Source organism: Calonectris borealis, chromosome 4 (assembly GCF_964195595.1).
Source record: "Calonectris borealis chromosome 4, bCalBor7.hap1.2, whole genome shotgun sequence".
In the NCBI taxonomy this organism is placed as follows: domain Eukaryota; kingdom Metazoa; phylum Chordata; class Aves; order Procellariiformes; family Procellariidae; genus Calonectris; species Calonectris borealis.
Window position 1 is genome coordinate 59,332,249 of NC_134315.1, and position 20,752 is coordinate 59,353,000.

Below are 20,752 nucleotides of genomic sequence, written 5' to 3' on the forward strand. Positions count from 1 at the left end.
TTCTTAGCAAAAAAGGCTCCAAGATTTTTCAAGTTCCAAATTTTTGTAAGAATACTATAACTTCCAAGGGTAGAAGATTTTTGCTAGTTCTCCTTTTGTTTAACAAAATTTCCATCGATAGTCTGTTCGATGATATTTTTTTAAGCAAAAAACTTGGTTTATTTATAATACACAACCATATATACTAGCTCAAAGACCAAGTTTTCAAACAGTAGTTACTGAAAAATATATTAAATGTGAGAACAGGTTAGAAAGACAACTTATTGCTAGCAACACTACTAAGAACACTTTGACCCTACAGTTCATCTTTTGGGGCAAAATTTTTGAACCAATGTTTCCATTAAATGTATTCAGCTGTTGTCAATCACACCAGCAAGATTTGTATTTAGTCTTACTCCCAATGCATACAATGAATGGGCAAATAAAAGTGAGATTAACATACTCTCACTAAAAGATATTGTCATTGACCGCAATAAGAGATCTTCCACTCAGGAAACAGAAAAAGAAAAAAAACCTGATACTAACTTTAAGTATGTCATGCAGGGATAAAAAGACTCCTGGCTTCCATCTCATTATTTTATAACTGTTCTTAGCTGACAGCAGAATAAGAAATCAATTCTTTCTCCCCATAGTTAAACCAAGAGGCATTTTTAGACTCTAAAAAGGCCAATGTCATAAGATCATATTTTGTACACAACTGAAAAAGAAAATTAATTGAATGGCAAAATGCAGCATATTTAATGAATGCAAATGAACATGAGCCACCTGCTGCTGGTCAATACATCAGTAGTTACATTATTTGCAGCATGTTTAGGAAAATTAATTTATGTACCTTCTTTGCTAATCAAAGAGCAGGTAATTAACTTTCTCTATGGAAAAAAATTGTCATTTTATTCAGCTCAATCATTTGACAGCACAATTAAAAAAACTATTTGTATTTTACCAAAACACAAACAACAGGGATTTGGAACTACTGGTTCTAGCCTTCCTTTTGATTGCATTTCAGAAAGAAAATGGGGGCCAGTTATATAGAAGGTACATATGTATATAATGACATCCTTTACGAGCTGTTGTTTTACTAAGAACCCTTTTTCACTTCACAAAAGGGCAGTCTTATTCTCTCAACAAAGCAGCTGAAAGGAAAGTAGCAACAAGTAAATGTCCCCCTGCTGTGTCTATGAAAAGTGTATGCTCCCATCATGAAGCAGCCATGCAATCTCCCTTGGTGGGGATGCAAGCGCTGGTGCCATTGTGCATTCTGCGTGATCTCAAGTGGAGAAAACCATCTGTCCATTTGCCATGAAAAGGACCCCCATGAACCTCTCCTCACAGATCACTATAGTTTCCTCCCAGACTTTAAACTGATGGCTGTCTGTCACAAAAAGTCCTCCTCGAGCCACTTTTACTCAGCTGCTTCACAGGGTTTAGACTGAGGTGACCAATCACGGCCTAACAAAAAGATTAGTGTGTCTGAACACAATGCAATACAGAGATGTGAGTAACCCTCTTTGCCGTCTCCAGCAACACAGTTTAAAGAACACTGAAGGCAGTCAAAGAAAGAGAATGCTTGGGCATCTGAAAGAAAGACGACAATTTGAGGAAATATCCGTCTTCATTTGAAAACAAGTGTTCTTTAGAACCAGCAGGAATTTTCCCAAAGAGTCAGAAAAATTTTGGCTGCGTTAGTCGCTATCCAAGTGCTATTATTAGTAACTGACTAAGTTAAACAATTACAGTTCATCTCGAAGTATGATTAATGGCAACATAATAATATTGTGCCCCACCAATCTTTTTCTGTAAAGTCCCACACTTTACAAGACAAACACACATGTGATGGGAATCTGTGGTCACTAGGCTACTAAGCCAAACATAAAAAGGACGTGCCTCAGGAAAAAAAGAAATCTGGGACCATAATTGAAGTCCAGTTCTAGCAAAATACCAGCCCACAGGAGGGATCAGAGTTCAGGCCCTAGCTGTTGTCCTTCCTGCTCTACACAAAGCAGGAAACCAAAGAGAGAGAAAGGACTGACAGCAACACGATCAAGCAAGGAGGGAAGATAACAGCTTTTGGAATAAATCAAGCCCATCCCTGTGCCTTTAGGACTTCAACATCAACTTCTACCACAGACCATTGGTCTTGACACTTCAATATGTTTCAATAGAGATAAATAACATGCAGAGCGTGATACCTCCTATGGGCTTTGAGGAACACAGCTACAGCACAGGGGAAGCCAGCACACGCACTATTTTCACGCTTCTGCTTGCGTAGTGTTACTACCAGACCAGAAGAGATTGATGTAGAATTGGAAAGAGTTATGATCACTCCCTTGCTTAGGGAATAACTTACTATTAGTTCACACCAGCCTCCACCTTCTTATAAATTCTTTCCTTGTCAGCTCCACACAGAGGATAACCCTTTGTCAGAAGGGCAACATTCAGGCTATGCATTCTCCCTGCCCATCATTTTGCAGGAGAAGCTGAGGGTGTGCAATGACTCCTTGCCTATACACATCATCTAGGAGACAGCCCAGAAATATAAGGGCCACTTATCCCACCTTGTGCCACTGTTCACGTCCCCAGCCAATCTGTCCCTTAAGACATTAAATCTGGACATCTTAGATGAGTACGTGATGTCTACAAAGTGTGCTTCAATAGAAGACGTCGCACAGATATGTCACCTTATTTTTCTCTTGAAATCACTGCGTTTCCTAAGCTTTGAGAAGCCCTTTTAGCAGTTTACACTTCAACATACCCTGCTGTCATCCACTGCTCAGACGGAGTGAGCAATAAGCACCATCTGAGATAATCTCTAGAATACCAAAATCCACTCTGAGCTAACCTTTCCCAAATGCTGCAGAGAAAAGCTGTATGGAAAAACGTTAAAAGACTATTTTACTATTTTTCCTCTTAAGACTGTGTCGATCCGTAATTCTTCGTCATTAGGCTATCTTGAGAGACTCTTTATGAGCAAACCAGGCACCTTGTCTCTACTATGGTGTACTCCTCCTCACTTATCTCAGTCTTTGACAACTGGATTTTCTTCTGAGTATGGATGTTTCTTTTAACAACATAGACCGAGGTATTCTCCTCTCTGCTAGCACATTCCTGATGCACATTGAAGACAGATTCTTGGTGCAGGTACTAAGGGAGCCGATTAGGAAAGGTGCCCTCCTAGATTTGTTGTTTGTGGGGGACTTGGGGGCAAAGTGGTAATTGGTGGCTCTCTTGGTCCCAGTGACCACAAAGTAGTTGAATTTCAAATCGTTGGCGACAGGAGAAAAACTGCCAGCAAAACTTCAACCTTGTATATGAGGAGAGCAGACTTCAGGCTGCTGAAGGAGCTAGTCAGTAAGGTCCCCTGGGAACATGCTTTTGAAGGTATTGGGATCCATGAATGCTGGTCGCTTTTTAAGAGCCATCTCTTAAGACTGCAGGAGCAGGCAATTCCAAAGTGTCGGAAGTCAAACAAGCAGGGCAGAAGCAGGTATCTTCTTCTAGAAGGAAAGTGTATGGACATTGGAAGCAAGGACAGGCAACAGGGGAGGACTACGGAGATGCTGTTCACCACTGTACACAGAAAATTTGTGCGGCCAAAGCTCAATTAGAGTTCAAGCTGGCCAGCACTGTGAAGGACAACAAAAAGGGCTTTTTTAAACATGTTAACAGCAGAAGGAGGATCAGAGATAACATTGGTCCGTTACTTGATGAGGTTGGCCACCTCACAAATAGGGACATAGACAAAGCAGAAACGTTTAATGCCTTCTTTGCCTGTATCTTTAACACTGATGATGAGCCCTGGGACCCCCAGAGCCCTGTGTTGGAAGACCATGAGTGGGGGGGATGATAAACTCCCAGATGACTCTGAACTTGTTGAAGACTTGCTGCTCCATCTGGATGCACGTAAATCTATGGGTCTCAATGGGATTCGGCCCAGGGTACTGAAAGAGCTGTACAATTTTATCGCGGGACCTCTCTCCATTATTTTTCAATGATCTTGGAAGTCTGGAGAGGTCCTAGTTGACTGGAAGCTGGCAAATGTTGTCCCAGTTTTCAAGAAGGATAAGAAGGAAGACTCTGGTAATTACAGGCCTGTCAGTCTCACTTCAGTGCCTGGTAAAATTATGGACAAGGTTATTCTGGGAGTTATTGAAAAACACTTGAGAGACAAAGTCATCATTGGTCTTAGCCAGCATGGGTTCATGAGGGGAAAGTCCTGCTTAACTAACTTAATTTCCGTATGTGACAAGGTCACCTATCTAGTTGACCAAGGGAAGCCAGCAGATGTAGTTTTTTTGGATTTTAGCATTTTGATACTGTCTTTCACAGTACCCTTCTGGACAAAATGTCCAGCATAGTAACTAGACAAGTCCATAATATGTTGGGTGAGCAATCGGCTGATGGGTCAGGCTCAAAGAGTTACAGTAAATGGTGTTACATCAGGCTGGTGGCCAGGCACCAGCGGGGTTCCCCAGGGCTCAATTTTAGGACCTGTGCTCTTTAATGTTTTTACAAATTATCTGGACACAGGAATCAAGTGTACATTAAGTTAGTTTGCTGATGATACTAAACTAGGAGGAGTTGTGGACTCCCTCGAGGGTAGAGAGGCCTTACAGAGAGATCTGGATTTACTAGACAGCCGGGCAATCACCAACCGTATGAAATTTAACAAGAACAAGTGCCAGATTCTCCACCTGGGACAGGGTAATCCTGGTTATACATACAAACTGGGGGATGAGAGGATGGAGAGTTGCCCCGCAGAAAGAGATCTGGGGGTTTGGGTTGATGGCAAGTTGAATATAAGTCAACAGTGTGCCCTGGCAGCTAAAAGGGCCAACCATGTCCTGGGGGGCATCAAGCACAGTATAGCTAGCTGGTCAAGGGAAGTGATTGTCCCACTCCACAGTGCACTGGTGCGGCCCCACCTTGAGCACTGTGTGCAGTTTTGGGCGCCTCAATATAAAAAGGACATCAAACTATTACAGTGTGTCCAGAGGAGGGCGACCAAGATGGTGAAAGGTCTCGAGGGCAAGACTTAAGAGGAGCGGCTGAGGTCACTTGGTTTGTTCAGCTTGGAGAAGAGAAGGCTGAGGGGTCACCTCATCACAGTCTACAACTTCCTCAAGGGGGGCAGCGGAGGGGGAGCTGCTGATTTCCTCTCTCTGACGACCAGCGATAGGACACAAGGAAATGAAATGAAGCTGTGTCAGGGCAAGTTCAGATCGGACATTAGGAAAAGGTTCTTCACTGTGAGGGTGGTCGGTTACTGGAACAGGGTCCCCAGGGAAGTGGGCATGACACCAAGCCTGTCAGAGTTCAAGGAGCATCTGGACGATGCTCTTAGTCATATGGTTTAGTTTTAGGTAGTCCTGCGAGGAGCAGGGAGTTGGACTCGATGATCCTTATGGGATCTCTTCCAACTTGAGATGCTCTGTGATTCTATTCCAGATTTTGACAGCCCAACCAGGGATCTTCAACTTTTTCATACCACTGCACGCAAAGAAACTTACAAAGTGCAGTGGTATGAAAAATATTAATTAATGCTTCCATAAAGAAAGGAAGGGAACATTTGGGTTCAGCAAATAGTGACTTTTCAAGCATAGCATCAGGAAAGTGGGGAATGGGAGAGCTAGTTCACAGAGTTAAAACAACAGTCTGAGCTGAACAGAAGGATCACCTCTTGCACAAGTATGAAAAAAAATCTGAGTAGAAAAACACATGCATATGCAGAATTCAGTCATGTTGGTAAGGAAATTAAGATGAAGGCCCAGCTGTATGTATGGGTCTATTTTTTTCTATCCCTCAGAACTGATGTTTTAACACTCCTGTAAGATTTTTAGTAGCTTTTCTAATCACTTCCAAACAATCAACAGTCCTTAGAACAATACTCACTGGGTCTGCAAACTATGAATTGAGATGTGAGAATATGTAACTTTCCCATAAAGATAAATATATTTAATAATTTCTACTGTTCAGACTGTCCTCAAGTGCAGCCAGAACTCTTACAATATTACAAAACTAATTCTGTATTCCTAGAAGTAGATATAGACATAATGTTCTCGCTCAGAGACTGGAAAGAATAAACGATAAACTGAACAGTAAATAAAAAATAGTATTTGTATGATGGAAAAGATCATTTGTATGATGGGAAGATCATGGAGCGGTTGGTTTTGAGGGCGCTCACGAGCCATGTCCGGGACAAGCAGGGGATCAGGCCCAGCCAGCACGGGTTCATGGAAGGCAGGTCCTGCTTGACCAACCTGATCTCCTTCTATGACCAGGTGACCCGCCTAGTGGATGAGGGAAAGGCTGTGGATGTGGTCTACCTGGACTTCAGTAAAGCCTTTGACACTGTCTCCCACAGCATCCTCCTAGAGAAGCTGGCGGCTCACGGCCTAGACAGGTGCACTCTTCGCTGGGTAAAAAACTGGCTGGACGGCCGAGCCCAGAGAGTTGTGGTCAATGGAGTTAAATCCAGTTGGCGGCCGGTCACGAGCGGTGTTCCCCAGGGCTCAGTACTGGGGCCAGTCCTGTTCAATATCTTTATCAACGATCTGGATGAGGGGATCGAGTGCTCCCTCAGTAAGTTTGCAGACAACACCAAGTTGGGTGGGAGTGTTGATCTGCTCGAGGGTAGGAAGGCTCTGCAGAGGGACCTGGACAGGCTGGATCGATGGGCCGAGGCCAACTGTACGAGGTTCAACAAGGCCAAGTGCCAGGTCCTGCCCTTGGGTCACAACAACCCCAGGCAACGCTACAGGCTTGGGGAAGAGTGGTTGGAAAGCTGCCCAGAGGAAAAGGACCTGGGGGTGCTGGTTGACAGCCGGCTGAACATGAGCCGGCAGTGTGCTCAGGTGGCCAAGAAGGCCAATGACATCCTGGCCTGTATTAGGAATAGCGTGGCCAGCAGGAGTAGGGAGGTGATCGTGCCCCTGTACTCAGCACTGGTGAGGCCGCACCTCGAATACTGTGTTCAGTTTTGGTCCCCTCACTACAAGAAGGACACTGAGGTGCTGGAGCGTGTCCAGAGGAGGGCAACGAAGCTGGTGAAGGGCCTGGAGCACAAGCCTTATGAGAAGCGGCTGAGGGAACTGGGGTTGTTTAGCCTGGAGAAGAGGAGGCTGAGGGGAGACCTCATCGTGCTCTACAACTACCTGAAAGGAGGTTGTAGCGAGGTGGGTGTTGGTCTCTTCTCCCAAGTAACTTGCGATAGGACAAGAGGAAATGGCCTCAAGTTGCTCCAAGGGAGGTTTAGATTGGACATTAGGAGAAATTTCTTTACTGAAAGAGTGGTCAGGCCTTGGACCAGGCTGCCCAGGGAAGTGGTGGAGTCACCATCCCTGGAGGTATTTAAAAGACATGTAGATGAGGCCCTTAGGGACATGGTGTAGTGGGCATGGTGGTGTTGGGTTGACGGTTGGACACGATGATCTTAGAGGTCTTTTCCAACCTGTATGATTCTATGATTCTATATACCAAAGCTGAAGTAGATGATAATGGCTGCACATATAAACAGGTATGCACAAGGATCCAAAGGAAAAAAAAAAACACAACTAAAAAACGAGGCCACAATCAGCTCTCAGATTCCAGAGTAACTACTGATTTCATTTAAAAACTGTGGGACGATTGATAGCCAAATAGTAATGTATTTGCACATATCAGGTCTGATTATTGTCAGTCAGAATTCCACTTAAAGGCTACTTTCACCTACCATCAGTTAAAAGTAAAATAATGTTTTGATATTAGAAATTGTGGTAGCACAAGAAGCTACGTCTATCCCTGCATAAGTTATCTGAGCTGGCATTGCCCACCTGTTCAATTAAGAAGATTCTTCAGGATTGGGTTGTTTTTAAAACAAAAACATCCTCCAAAAAAGTTCCTAAAGGTTACTTCAGTTACAAATTGATGTATTTACAACTACTTTCACAGTAATGATTCAGCAACCTAAGGGAAGAAGAAAGAGCACTATATAAGATCCCATTTCAGTATCCTCAGAAAGTGAACATGCGATTGCCAGCAACGATACTTCAACAGATTCCATCTGATTACGTCCTATACTACTGATCAAAATGGAGCACAGAGAGGTGATTGCCAAAATTAAAAAGGAAAGGAGAAGAATGCATTGGAGAGAAAGAAACTTCTGCTCCTCAAGACAGTAACTTTATTCGAAATCATGAATACTTTGTACTTGTAAGTCTTCGGCACACTTTGGTTAATATATTTACATCAATTCCATTTTACAGATGGAAGAACTCAAATATGAAAACATTCTACCCCACCTTTACAGTCCTGTAAAGGAATACAATCACAATACAGAACTGTTACTTAGTTGTCCTTGCTGTAATTCATTAAGCACAATGTTTCCTCTAAGGTGCATTCCTTTAAATTTGTTATGAGAGCGCTTTTTCCAGAGTGTTTCCAGAGTGTTCCAGTTATTATAATACACATTGAAAACAGATTAATTTCTCCCTGTTGTCCTAAAACGGACTGGAATTGTTTGGAATACATCAAAAGACCACCTTGTAACAGCAAATCAATTTTAAGAGAGAAAAAAAAGTGAGGCTTTCAGTCTTGCTGTATTTCTCCCTCATTGCTGGTAGTTCAGTTTTCAAGGCTCATGCTTCTTTTTAACTGGCCTAACGGCCTCTAACGGCTTATGTGCTGCCTCTTAATTGAATGTGCTAAAAGAAAGTCCTCCTACCACACATTAGGATGTGGCTCAGCCTGGAATTCAAACTGAGGAATTATGCAAAGCTGTCCTAAAGTGAAATCCACAACTGTCAGACTTAAATACTAATCTCTCTTCGCTAAGATTAGTCTCCCCACACTAGAGAAATACACTGCACTTACATGCTTGCTGCATTGGAAAAACACTTCATCTTCACATTTCCAGCCTACAACATGGCTGTCATCATTACAAAAGACACCAACTCTAAGTAAGTATTGACAATGGCTGTCTAAGCACTGGTTCATTTTAAACTGATGCCATGCCACTGTGTCTTTCAGCCTCTCCGGTTCATCAGTATTCTGTGCACCTACTGCCAGGAACCACTTGGGAAACGTATGCAAGATGATCCTTACCGAACTGTGACTCCTTCATAAACACACATAGATAGCTACAGCAAACACCACAATCCATTTCGGTGATACTACTGCGCTTATTTGTAAGCGCCAACTAAAGCCGTTCCCCAAGCTGCATATTATTAACTGAGACAAACAATTACCAAGCATCCACCAGGAGAGAGAACAAAGAAAAAAAAACAGTTCAAGCTCAGCACTGCCGTGAGGACCACCTTAACAGTGACCCACTTTGGTCTACATTTGAGTATGTCTGCACAGAGCACACCTCCTGGTACAAGAACCAAATTATGAGTCAGGAAGTATTTTTACTGAAGTTTGAGACAGCTATCCTGTCTGAGAGGTGAAGGGTGTGAAATCAACAGTATATTAATCACCTCTATGTCAAGCTGAAGTGACAGTTCTCAAGCATTTGTCATCCTTCAGCTGGCAGTAACCAGTGGTACAGCAGTGGAGGTGCAAAGATTAAAGGAACATTTGATAAAAAGCAGCAAAGGAGTTGACAGTATAGAGACTCTCCAGCCAACACTTAACAGTATTTTTCATAGTGATGCCATTGGGCATTATCTAGATGTAAACTCTGTGACTGGAGAAGAGAATATTAATACGCAGACTATGGAGTTTATCCTTTTAATCCCCTGCGGCCATACCCCTGTGCTCAGGTATCAAGGCTTCCCCTAAGAACATCAAGGGAATCAGAACAGGAGCTTACTCAGAGGGTATGGGCACAAGGTGGGGAGGAAGAGGAGGAGTGCCTTCAAGCAGCTGGTTCTCATATTCTTAAGAGATTATTAGAGGTGCCAGCTAAAGGAAATACCTTCTCAACTTAAGATGCATATGCTTTGACTTTCAGCACTGCAGTCCTCCATGAAAACCCTACCATCATCCAGCTGAAGCACCGGCACATAAGAAACCGTACATCATCTCCTAGCAACACAACTAGTACTCCCAGCACAAGCTGGGCCTTAGTCTGTAGCCTGCTACGCTCTTGCTCTTACAGGCTGTACGTGATCTTAATCACACAAATATCTTTGTAGAGAGTTTATTTAGTGTCCTTCAAATTACAGAATGCTGTTCTGCTTTCAGATGTGCATACACAAATCTGTCACTGCAACGGCAGCCACACCTCTGATAGAAGATTTTGGTCTCAAATTTTCAATACATTTTCCTGGTTTCAAAACTCCTTTTGTGTTCCCCATCCCCCACCCCTAATTTTAGAAAAGATCTTTTAAATAGCAGTTTTTCAGCATAATCTTAAGCACAGTGTGCTAAGAATGAGTTTATACTTATGGAAGGAACCTTATTCATAAGCTAAACCTTTAACATATACTTGTGGCATGATTTTTTTTTTGTGCTATTGTATTCAGAGAAGGGATATTGAATACTTAAATGGAAGGTAAAATAAATGGATTTTTCCTAAGACAGCATAAACTGCAAATGGCAGAACAGCAAAGGCCTTAAAACTACTTATTTCCTACAGTCTTCCTCCCATGATGTTGACAGCTCTTACACTACAGCCCCTTACCCCCAAGAGTACTAAGACTCTTCAAAAGGGTAGGAAGAGCCAAGTTCATGAGCTAATTGGTTCTGCTTCTTTCTTAAAAAAAGAAGAGGAAACAAAACACTTCCCTCCCACAAAGCCTCGCTGCTCAGAGGCAGCACCTCCCAGGCACCAGCAGACCGGGGTACTACCAGGAAAGGGCAGGAGCCAACTATTTCAGTCAGCGGAAAGCAGTGGATCAGCCACCTGGCTTTATGCGGGTTTTCCCTGCTATAGCCAGCTATAGTCTACGCTATGTCACCATGACTGGGCAGGCAGCCTACAGTGTGTCCAAGTTACGGCAGAGTGTGAAAGACTACCAAAACATCATACTGCTATGTTATATAGTACAGTGTACTGCATTACAAAGAGGATCAAAGAGAAAGATCATTTGATACCCTTCTTCCCCTCCTCAACACTTCCTCAGCTGAGCTTGCAGCAGAGCCACAGAAGGGCAGGGGAAGCTACTTAGAGGGACTCATGTCCAGCATTATTCCCTGTACAGGCTCCTTTTCCGCCTCCCCAGGAATCTGTGAATTTGTGATCCACTTTCCATTGTGAGCCCAAACAAGACATACTAGCAAAGGTAAACATCTGTGAAAAAAATCTAAGTCATATTCCTAAAAACCCAAATTTAAATTCCCAAGCACTTAAAAAGATACACAAATCATTAAAGAAATTTTCTAATATACTTGTCCAATGGACAATAATTGTAATAAGAGTTTCATGCACAACCAAAACTAAGATGATAATTCTAATGCCTAACACAGACTAAACTAAAAGTGCTGGTTTTAATAGACCTTCATCTATTTCCTCATGTAATTCATCCGTACACGTTCTAAAGAAAACCATACCTTCTTTACACTTGACAACCTCCTGCTGAATTTAAGACAGTGTAGGATAAACTACTGTTGCTTAAAAGCTACATTGCTTCTTGGTTGAGCGTGTCTAAGCAGAAGTCTCTGAAATAATTGTATTAATTTTCAGAACGTTTTAAAAGAAAAAGTAACATCCCAGTTTTATCACCTCTGTTATTACACTCTTTCTTCATTCCATTTATTGTTTCTTTGCCCTACGAAGGGCTGTCATCATATCTTTGATAATTATAAGAACATATATTTCTAGTAAAAAGATTTACATGGGTGTATAATGACTTCATATTTCTTCAAAAAGCTTGTCAGCCATCTTCATCTGTTTCAAATCTTTCCAAGCACAAGACAAAACAAGTCTCCCCAAACATGCATGCAATATTTACAACTGCCTGTAAATGCCTGCTCCTATAAACATACACATGCATATATAAATAAGAATCAATTGTAATACAAACCCTCCACAAAAAAAAAAAAAAAAAAAAAGACAGAGGAGCAGGGGAGGAGCAGGAAGGATAAGAAGTTTTATAGTGTGCATCACAGACAAGACTGTCTTCCAACATACTTAAAAAGCTGTTTTAAGAAAGCACAATGATCAGGTTTTCTTCATGAACACAAAGGATGGGACAAGTGGCTTATTTCACAAATAAGGAAATTGTAGCCTGCCCCTGCTAAGAGTTAGGCAACCTATGGAAATATTTAAATAGATTATTTTAGCTTAGACACATCTATGCATCTGCAATTTCTTGCACTACACATTTACCTATTTACAGAGCAGTACATTTTTAATTGAGGAGACTAACATGAGGCTGCTGCACTTAATCACAAAATCAAGGCAGATCCAACAACTTGTTGAGCCATGACTGACTAGACACTGCAGTTGTGAACCACATGGAAGGAAATACCTGACAACGATGGCCTAGATACATTTGCTCCAGAGAACAGAAGCATGAATAAGATGATCTCTTGGGGTATCAACCCGACCTGTATTTCTAAAGCTATTCAAGTCTACCTAGAGACAAAATAGCTGTATTTGCATGAAAGGTACATATGAATCTTGCACTTTCAAATTTGGCACTCAGTTCTGAAAATTTGTCCTGACATTTATTTTTATTAAGCTCTCACAAACAGCTGCTTCTGCTTAACTTAATCTCATTAAAAGACCCAAGCAGATGAATTTAAGCAGGCACTGCTCTACCCTAAGTCTTACCAGTAAAAACACAAGCTTCCAAAAAGCGAGCCTGCAGCATCGTGTTCACTCTTGTATTATCTAACTGCAAGCTGCAGCTTTAATCGTATAAGGTGAAAACTGTTTCTTCCAGCCTGTATTATTCTATGCCTTCTTACATCTTCTTAAGAGTTCTAAGTAAGCAGTCAGATTTCCTTTTGGTGGCTGATTTAGGAAATAACCGAAACAATGAAGGGGAAAAGTGTTCTGTGTAGACGAGCCTTCCTGAAGAGGCTGTAGTTAGCAATGTGACTCGAGTTCTGCACGCGTTAAAGATGGATGGTTTCACAGGGTTGGTAACTATAACATATTAATTATATGATTCTACCTGGTAACCTACAAGGCCCTATAAAAGACAGCTTCTGTCAGTCATGCTGTTTTCAAAGCTAGCTGATTTTTACTGCGCTAAGTATACGGCAAATAAACAGGCAGGCTGCAGCCAGTAAATTTAGAAGGGAGTGAGAAGGAGGATGAGTGCTGTAATGCAGGTGCAGCAGTGCTGTTCTTCTGGCAACACGTTCCCAAGAACCCACTAACCTTTAAGGAAAGGGGCAGGGGGTGAGTTTTGGTGAACAGAACTCAGTTATACAAGCTTTAAAGACTCTTTAAGGAAATAGATGCATATATTTAACAATTGAAGAAAGAAAAAAAAGGGGGGTGATGGAACCAAACAAACCAACGAAACACAAACACTAAAAGCATTGTTCCAGAAGTAGGAACTTCTCACGGCCACTTCTCACACTGCAAGGCTCGCTGTACTTGAACTGCTTTGAGACTTCAGCAGTTTGAGATGGACAGCTGCCACATGGAAGGAAATATAAGCATACAAGAATTAATATTAATCTCATATGATATAAGAACAGTTAATGCAGATAATCAAACCTTCCTTTTAATATGCCTTGTTTGACAAAACTGTGCAAGTTCAATAAATTTTAATTCAAGTCATAGAAAAAACTTTTGTTAATAACACTTTTGTGGTCAAATCAACCTCTGTTACAACACCACTGACACCAATAATATTACAAAAGACAGAAATCTGGTGCAGTCTGCTGCCAATCAGTTCTCCTTTGAGCCACACGATGTTTCATTCATCATGCTGCAAACCCTACCTCCTTACCCAGAGGGAAGGGAATTAAAAGGTCACATCTTAGCCAATAAAATATATTTAGCTATTCTGTGGGGAGAAAACAGTATCTCTAATCAGTCATCCAAACAAGACAACAGACTACCCAGAAGGTTGCATGCTGCTGCACATCAATAAACATCTTTATCTAGGAATTGAAATGAAAAATATCAAACCAGTGAAGGTATGAAAGGGGAACTCAAAGCCCTGTCAGAAAAATTACAAAATTAGAGCTGAGCACTGCATTCAAGCAAATAGATAATACAGACATAGCAGAAATAAGTAGTGCTGGGAGCTAGGCTCATATAGCACACTCCGGAATTTTAAGTAACAGGGAAAAACGCTTTGGATACTTTCTATATCTATCTGTATTTTCTTTTGGGTGTCTCTACCAGTAAACACTTAAGTCAGCTCCTCTTTTCTTTACCACTTCAGACTTTACAGAACTGCTTGACCGTAATCATAATTTAAAAAGTAATACCCTGCTGATACCTATTTCACGATTCTTTTAATCCCCAAAATTGATTTCTCCTCTATCCTTTCAGCCTCACTAATCAAAATGTTCCAGGAAACAGTCCTTATTGAAGACATGGAAATAAGAAAGACTGCCTAAATTATACTTCCACTGCATGTCAAAACAAACATTAGGTGCTTAGGAAGACAAAAACAGTACTGGGATGCTAAGAAAATACATTGATTTTTGCTATCCGTGCTGCTACCAAAATACGTACAGCAGATTCATCACCTTACTGAAGGACTGTAGCTGTAGAACAGTTTTCCCGCTAGAATTACTATAACCAGAATAAGACCAACTGGTATTCTCTATCTCCCCAAAAAAACCTTGGCTTATGGCATTTCATCTCCTGAATGAAAAGTTATATATAGACATAACTACACTGAAACAAGCTTTATACAACCTGATCGCAGTAAATTGCATAGTGAAACAGGAGGTACTTCAAACGCCAAACCATAAAGCTCTTCAAGACTGGAACAGAGAATCAAGATGACATGATTACAAAACCAGCACAAAATAGCTGGCTAGGAAAGAAGAATGATGACAGTGTCCATGCCTGGAAAGGGTTTGAAGCCACAGGTATCTGAACACAAGAGAAAGAAAAATGCAGGTTTCTTGATGGGAAAGATACAAGAGAAAGAGCAAAGGAACAAACATTGCCTGTGGCACAAAAGAAAAACAAAAGTAAATTTGTTTGGTCAACTTTGCCAGGTACCTATCAGTGAAGTTTAGCTAACGTTCTGCGGAGAAAAAGAACATCCTACTCCTGCCAACATCATCTGACTCCAGGAGTGGGCTGTGAGGACCACTTACAGGATAAGACATCATGGCATATGACCGCAAGTGTCAGAACTTGACCCTTACAATATATAAAGGATTGAGTCACTAAAACATGCAAGCATATGTTAATTACTGTTGAAGTCTACAGGTCCTAGGTATGCACGTGAATGCTTTCTGGAACAGGAGAGCCTGAAGAATCTATGAAAACCTAAGAATTTCTTACAACTCTCTTGAATTAGGAGTATCCCTGTGCTTTCTGCACGTGTTACTCTTGCCACAGCAGCATAATTCTTGGCACTTGGTGAGAAGTATCCAGCACTGTGCTTGACTGTTCCTCATAAAAGCTGATCATGCTCCTGCAGCCATTAAAGGAAGATTCAAACGTATGAAATAATTACCTACATGCCTACTTTTTTGGTTCATCTTTTGCAGTAGAGAAACATTAATTTACAATAAATAATACATCTGGCAAAGGAAAATTAATTTATTAGGCTTAAATTAATTTTAGCCACTCAATTTGCCCCCCAGTCCTATGTGCAGAAGGCTAACTGCCAGCAGTGACTACAGCACTAGTTGCAAGCACGGGATTTAAGCTGGCACTCTTGTTAGAACTGAGGTAATTTAAGAGGAATGTCAGCATGCATTTACTTTTCAAACTTTATTACTCTGCTTTAAGAAGAGAAAGAATGCCTGCTATTGTAATTTTAAAAATATTTACAAAATCTTTGGTATCTGCTTTTAGGATTATGGAATTAAAATCAAAACTCTAATATTTCCTCACGTGTTTCTTTTATAAGAAAATAGAAAATAATAATTAGAAAAACCACTTTTAGTGAAAACAAAGTTTTTAAAGAGAAATGTGACCCCTTTTCACTCTAGACAAAATTCAAGGCTACCATCGGATTAAAAGGAGCTACATGTGGACAGCTCTGCAAGCCATGAGCAGTTGTGAATCTGACTGCCTTTGGTATCCAAGCCATTCAAACCCAGTTTCCTTTGAACGTGCAAGTTCCTGCCATGGAGAGCCATAAGGGGATGAACATCTCAAGCTAATGAGATCTACACTAGTTGCATAACTTTAATCCTAAATCAGAGGCCACATTCTCACCCTCCTGTCTGCAGATTGAATTTCCCTCCCTTCTTTTGGTAGAGAACAATGTAACCTATTTTTAAATAATCTTTATTTCTCTTTAAAGAGCAGGATGATGGAAACTGCCTTGGTGGCCATTTGGCAGCAGCCTTTTCTCACAGCATAGGGATGTTTCAAAGAATCACCTCTGTAGTACCATGAAGGCTTTCCAAAGTCATCTCTAACAGACATGTATTTTATTATTACAGAAATCCAGGGAAGAAATGCAGAAGCCTAGCAGAATAAAGCAGCAAAATGGAATCATGTGGGGAAGTAAAGAGGCGATTTACTCTTTGGCTTCGCAAATAGCGGGCAACAGAAAAACCACTGCCTTTCCATGATACTTTTCCTATTAAACCAAATGCCTTTCTGAACACAGTAGTCCAAATTTGTAATAGCAGCATTAAGGATGAAAATAAAAGCCCATCCTGCCCAGTCAAAAAGGAATTCTAACAAACAAAGTGAACCAAATGGAGAAACAACAATTTATTCGCTCTATCCCCTCCTGCTCCGCCTAATGCCTGCTGTTAGGAAGGCACAGTACACGGGTGGCGGTGCCACTCAGCCCTTGTTCTCTCAGACAAGGCTCCCAAGACGATGCCATTTTGAGGTAGACACCTGTCCACTGGCAACAAGCATGAGAGCATCAACTCATTTTAAGCTGTCCAAAATGAGGCTATCACATGGCAACATCCTTCAGTCACTACAAAACTTGCTTCCAAACTGAAATAGCTACCCAGAGGTGAAAAGCTCCATATCACATTTCTAATCCCCATGCCAGCTAGTCCTCTCTGCAATTTATTTTTTTATTTTATAATGATTCATATAAATTTTCCTGATCTTACAAATCTTGATTCCTTGAAAATGTTTCCCAGATCACTTTATTTTGACTTTCATCTAGCGAGGATTTTTACAATGTATGTGAGGAATATTCTGTTGCTTATTACCTATTTGATAAAGCACACTTCTTAAGAAAAAAGGTCAGGTAAAAATTGGTATAATGTGGAGCTCTAGTGGTAGTGGGGAAGTAAAGCAGCTGTGAAACAGTAGATACTGACCTTCAGTATGAAAACAGTAAGCAAAAACATTGTAACAGATGAATTAGAACAAGGAGAAGGAAGAGAGAGCTTGGCATCAAATTCAACCATGTTTCAGGTTCACAGAATACATCTTTGCATACAACATGATGAGCCACCCTCATTTTTAGTGCACAAACTTGAATCTTGTAATTTATTGCAGTTAAGCAACAGAAAAAATAAGATCAACACTGTATGCTCATGTTAGCCTTAAAGGAAAAAGTTATATATAGTACAGCAGGAAACCAATGTTCCTTACCAAAACTAGCTGGGAGTTGAGTAATTCTGTGCACTCTTTTAAAACAGTCCTAGTCATATATATTGTCCTTTTCATGCTAGCCATGGCAACTCCTATACCAGCCAGTAAATACTCTGCTCTCAGTTGTATCATCAGCAAACCACTGTAGTCAGTTTAAACACCCAGATTCAGTAGTTCTTTCAGACTGTGGAGTTTGGCCGGAATTAAAACCTAAACTAGAAGAGCTCCTTCCTTATTTACACAGTACTATCACACATCCTATTGGCAAACATCATGAGCTTAAGTCTTGTTGATAGTCAATATTCCACCTGTAAAGGAGATGTTTTTTCAAACAGAGTGTCAGGATACGTAAAGCATACTGTGCGTCTGGTGTGCTTCATCACACAGAGGATGCTGGAATTCCTACATCACCCTGTGAAACGCTGACATTATTTTCTTAACTTTTAAGGTGCCATTTAAACTTGCGTACATATTGCAGAAGTTTATAAAGCTAAAACAATATTGACAGTTATCAAGCTGTCAAACAGCAGCACGAAAGACACAGGAAACATTGCAGCGTGTGCGTATGAACAACTGATCGATCCCAGTATTAGGAGGCCCCATTTCCAAAGTCAAGCAACATCACTGGGTGCAAAAACACACACAGTTTTGAACCCTCAGTATGAAACCTGCAATCCCTTCCCAGGGGAACTGCTTTCATCCACCACTACAGAAAAATGAGACTGAAAAGCTCTTGTATCTATTACTGGTAACTTGCAACAGACTCTCCGCCTATAAGTTATAAGTTGTTAAGTATTTTTGCTAGGAACTTTTGTTCTACTTCCCAAGCTGAGCACACAATGCTTTGATTCAGTTCTACCCCATTTAAGACAGAATATATTTCTTCTTGCTGGGGTAGATCATTAACTTCTTCATAAGTGTTATTGTTTGGCATCACCCAGCCTAACCAGGGTTTTTAAGTTCCAATCCAGTGCCACAGTGGAAACAGACGATTCTGGGCTTTACACCTTTTCCACCCAGCTGTTGATTGAAGAGGCATCCCCTGGATCTGACTTAAGTGTATTCGAAAAACACGGGATACCAAACCCCCCCCCGAGTTACAAGCCTCAGAGAGATTTCCAAGCTGTGTCTGTTACCTGGTGGGCAGTTGCACTCTGGAGGCACTTCTCTCGCTACTCGTATTTTTGCCAAGTGCTCGTAGGATTTCTGTGGGCGAGAGAAGCAACGTGAGGGCACTCGGTGAGCTCACTCCGCCACAGCCAGCGTTCCCGACCCGCGCGGCTGCAAACTAGGATTTACCGCTATTCCATAGGGTGCACAGCCAGCAATGACTTCTTCACTTGGACTCGACCCAAGGTGTCCCGCTGACTTCTCCACCCCCACAACAACAAAAACAAGCCCGACGCCACCGGCTCTCTCCCACCTCTGCTGCAAGTGCCCCCCCCCCCCCTTTTTTTTTTGTTTTGGTTTGTTTTTTATTTTACACGCGCGGTCGAGAAATGCAGGGACTGAGGCTCCGGCGGATGAGAAAAGTGTCGGTGGCGTCCCCGGCGAACCCCCACACCCACCCGCCCGCCCCAGCAGCCGGGGGCGCCCCTCGCCCTCGCCTCAGACCCGCTTCCCCCCCGTCCCCGCCCGGGGATGCGGGCTCATTTTCCCCGCTTCTCCCCCATCTCCCGCCCGCGGAGCTGCTCCGGCCTCCCCCCTCATGGCCTCAGCCGGCCTCCCCTCGCCCCGCACACATCATCCCCCATCCCCGGCACAGGCACAGGCCGAGAGCAGCCACCCCCGTCCCGCACACCTGGGCGAGGAGTCGCTCCACTTTCTCCTGCATCATCGCGTTCAGCTGCTCCAGGGAATAGCCGGGCAGCGGCGGGAGCGGGGCGGCGGCAGAGGAGCCCCCTCGGGCGCCCTCGATGGCCGCGACCCGGGCCTGGAGGTCGCTGGTCCGCACTCCCAGGTAGACGCAGGAGGCCGCCGCCAGCGCCGAGAGGAGAGCCGCCAGCGCCGAGCCGCACGGCCCGGCCCGCCGCGGGCAGCGGTCCCCGCCGCAGCCGGGCTCCCCGCTGCCATCCCGTCCTGCGGCTCCGCGGCTCTTCCCCAGCATGCTTTTACACCCTTCAGCTGCGGCAGCTTTGATTTCCTTTCCTCCGCCCCCCATGGAGGCAATTAGTTTACAAACAGCGGCAACAAAAATAATAACAATAAAGTACGAGAAAATAAATAACAAAAAGGCGAAATAATATTTTTTTTTTAAAATGCGATAAGTAGAAGAAAAGCCCGCAACCGGCTCACGCACTTTCAAGGCGAAGCGGCGGCGCGCACCGCAGCCCGCACCGCACGCCGCCCGGCAGCGGGTCGCGGCTCAGTCCCGCAGCGTGGGGGGGGCGGCGGGGGAGGTGGGGGCGAGGAGCCAAAAGCCGGCAGCAGAGCTGGGTGCGGGGCGAGCCCCCGCGGCTTCCACCCGCCCAGCGGAGGGAGCAGCGTGCTCTGCTAACGGTTTGCCACTTGTCAGAGAGGTTTTCAGGCGCGGGGCGGGAAGCGCTCCCCCCCCTCCGCCTCCCGCTCTCCTCCCCGCCGCCGGCGGACTTGTTGCTGCTCCCCCCCACCTGCCTGCCGGCGCCCAGCAGCCGCGCCGCGCCGGGCGGGGAAGCCCCCGCGCTGCCCCGCTGTCAGCCGCGCCGCGCCGCGCCGCGGAGCCGCCGCCGCCCCCGCCCGCCGGCCCGCCTCCCCGCCCCCATTAGCATAATTTATTCACCTAGGCGGAGGAGCGGGCTGGGGCGGGTGGGGAGCCCTCTTTGCATAATGTATGCACGGCGCGCGGGGCATGAGGCTAACAAATGAGGGGGCGCCGCGGACCCGGGTGGGGAGCGGGGGGAGCGTCCGCGGCCGGGAGGTACCGGGAAGGGGCTGCAAGAGGTGGCCTGCCCCGCCGGGGGAAGTTCTGGAAAACCGCGCTGATTTACGGCGGTTTATGAGCGGGCTGTCATGCCCACGGTGCGGGCATAAAACACGGGGAGCGCTCTGTCGTCCCGTTCTTTTTTTAGAGCGTGGAGGACAAACGTGTATAACTCAGCAGCCGGCTCCCCGGCGAGCGAGCGAGCGCGCGCACGCGACGCGAGGGCTCGCTTCCAAAGGCACTGAGCGGCACTGACTCCC

At 43.7% G+C, this 20,752-nt stretch overlaps 1 protein-coding gene across 1 annotated transcript in view; it reads right to left on the reverse strand.

Annotated features, from left to right (window-relative positions):
- Positions 1 to 19,754, reverse strand: part of COL25A1 (collagen type XXV alpha 1 chain) — a 322,972-nt gene extending 303,218 nt beyond the window's left edge. Inside the window, exons 1-2 of the mRNA XM_075149759.1 lie at positions 19,395 to 19,754; positions 18,730 to 18,799 (exon numbers count right to left, since the gene is read on the reverse strand). Coding sequence (XP_075005860.1) covers positions 18,730 to 18,799; positions 19,395 to 19,754 — 430 coding nt within the window. The remainder of the gene's footprint in view (positions 1 to 18,729; positions 18,800 to 19,394) is intronic.
- Between the last annotated feature and the right edge of the window lie 998 nt (positions 19,755 to 20,752).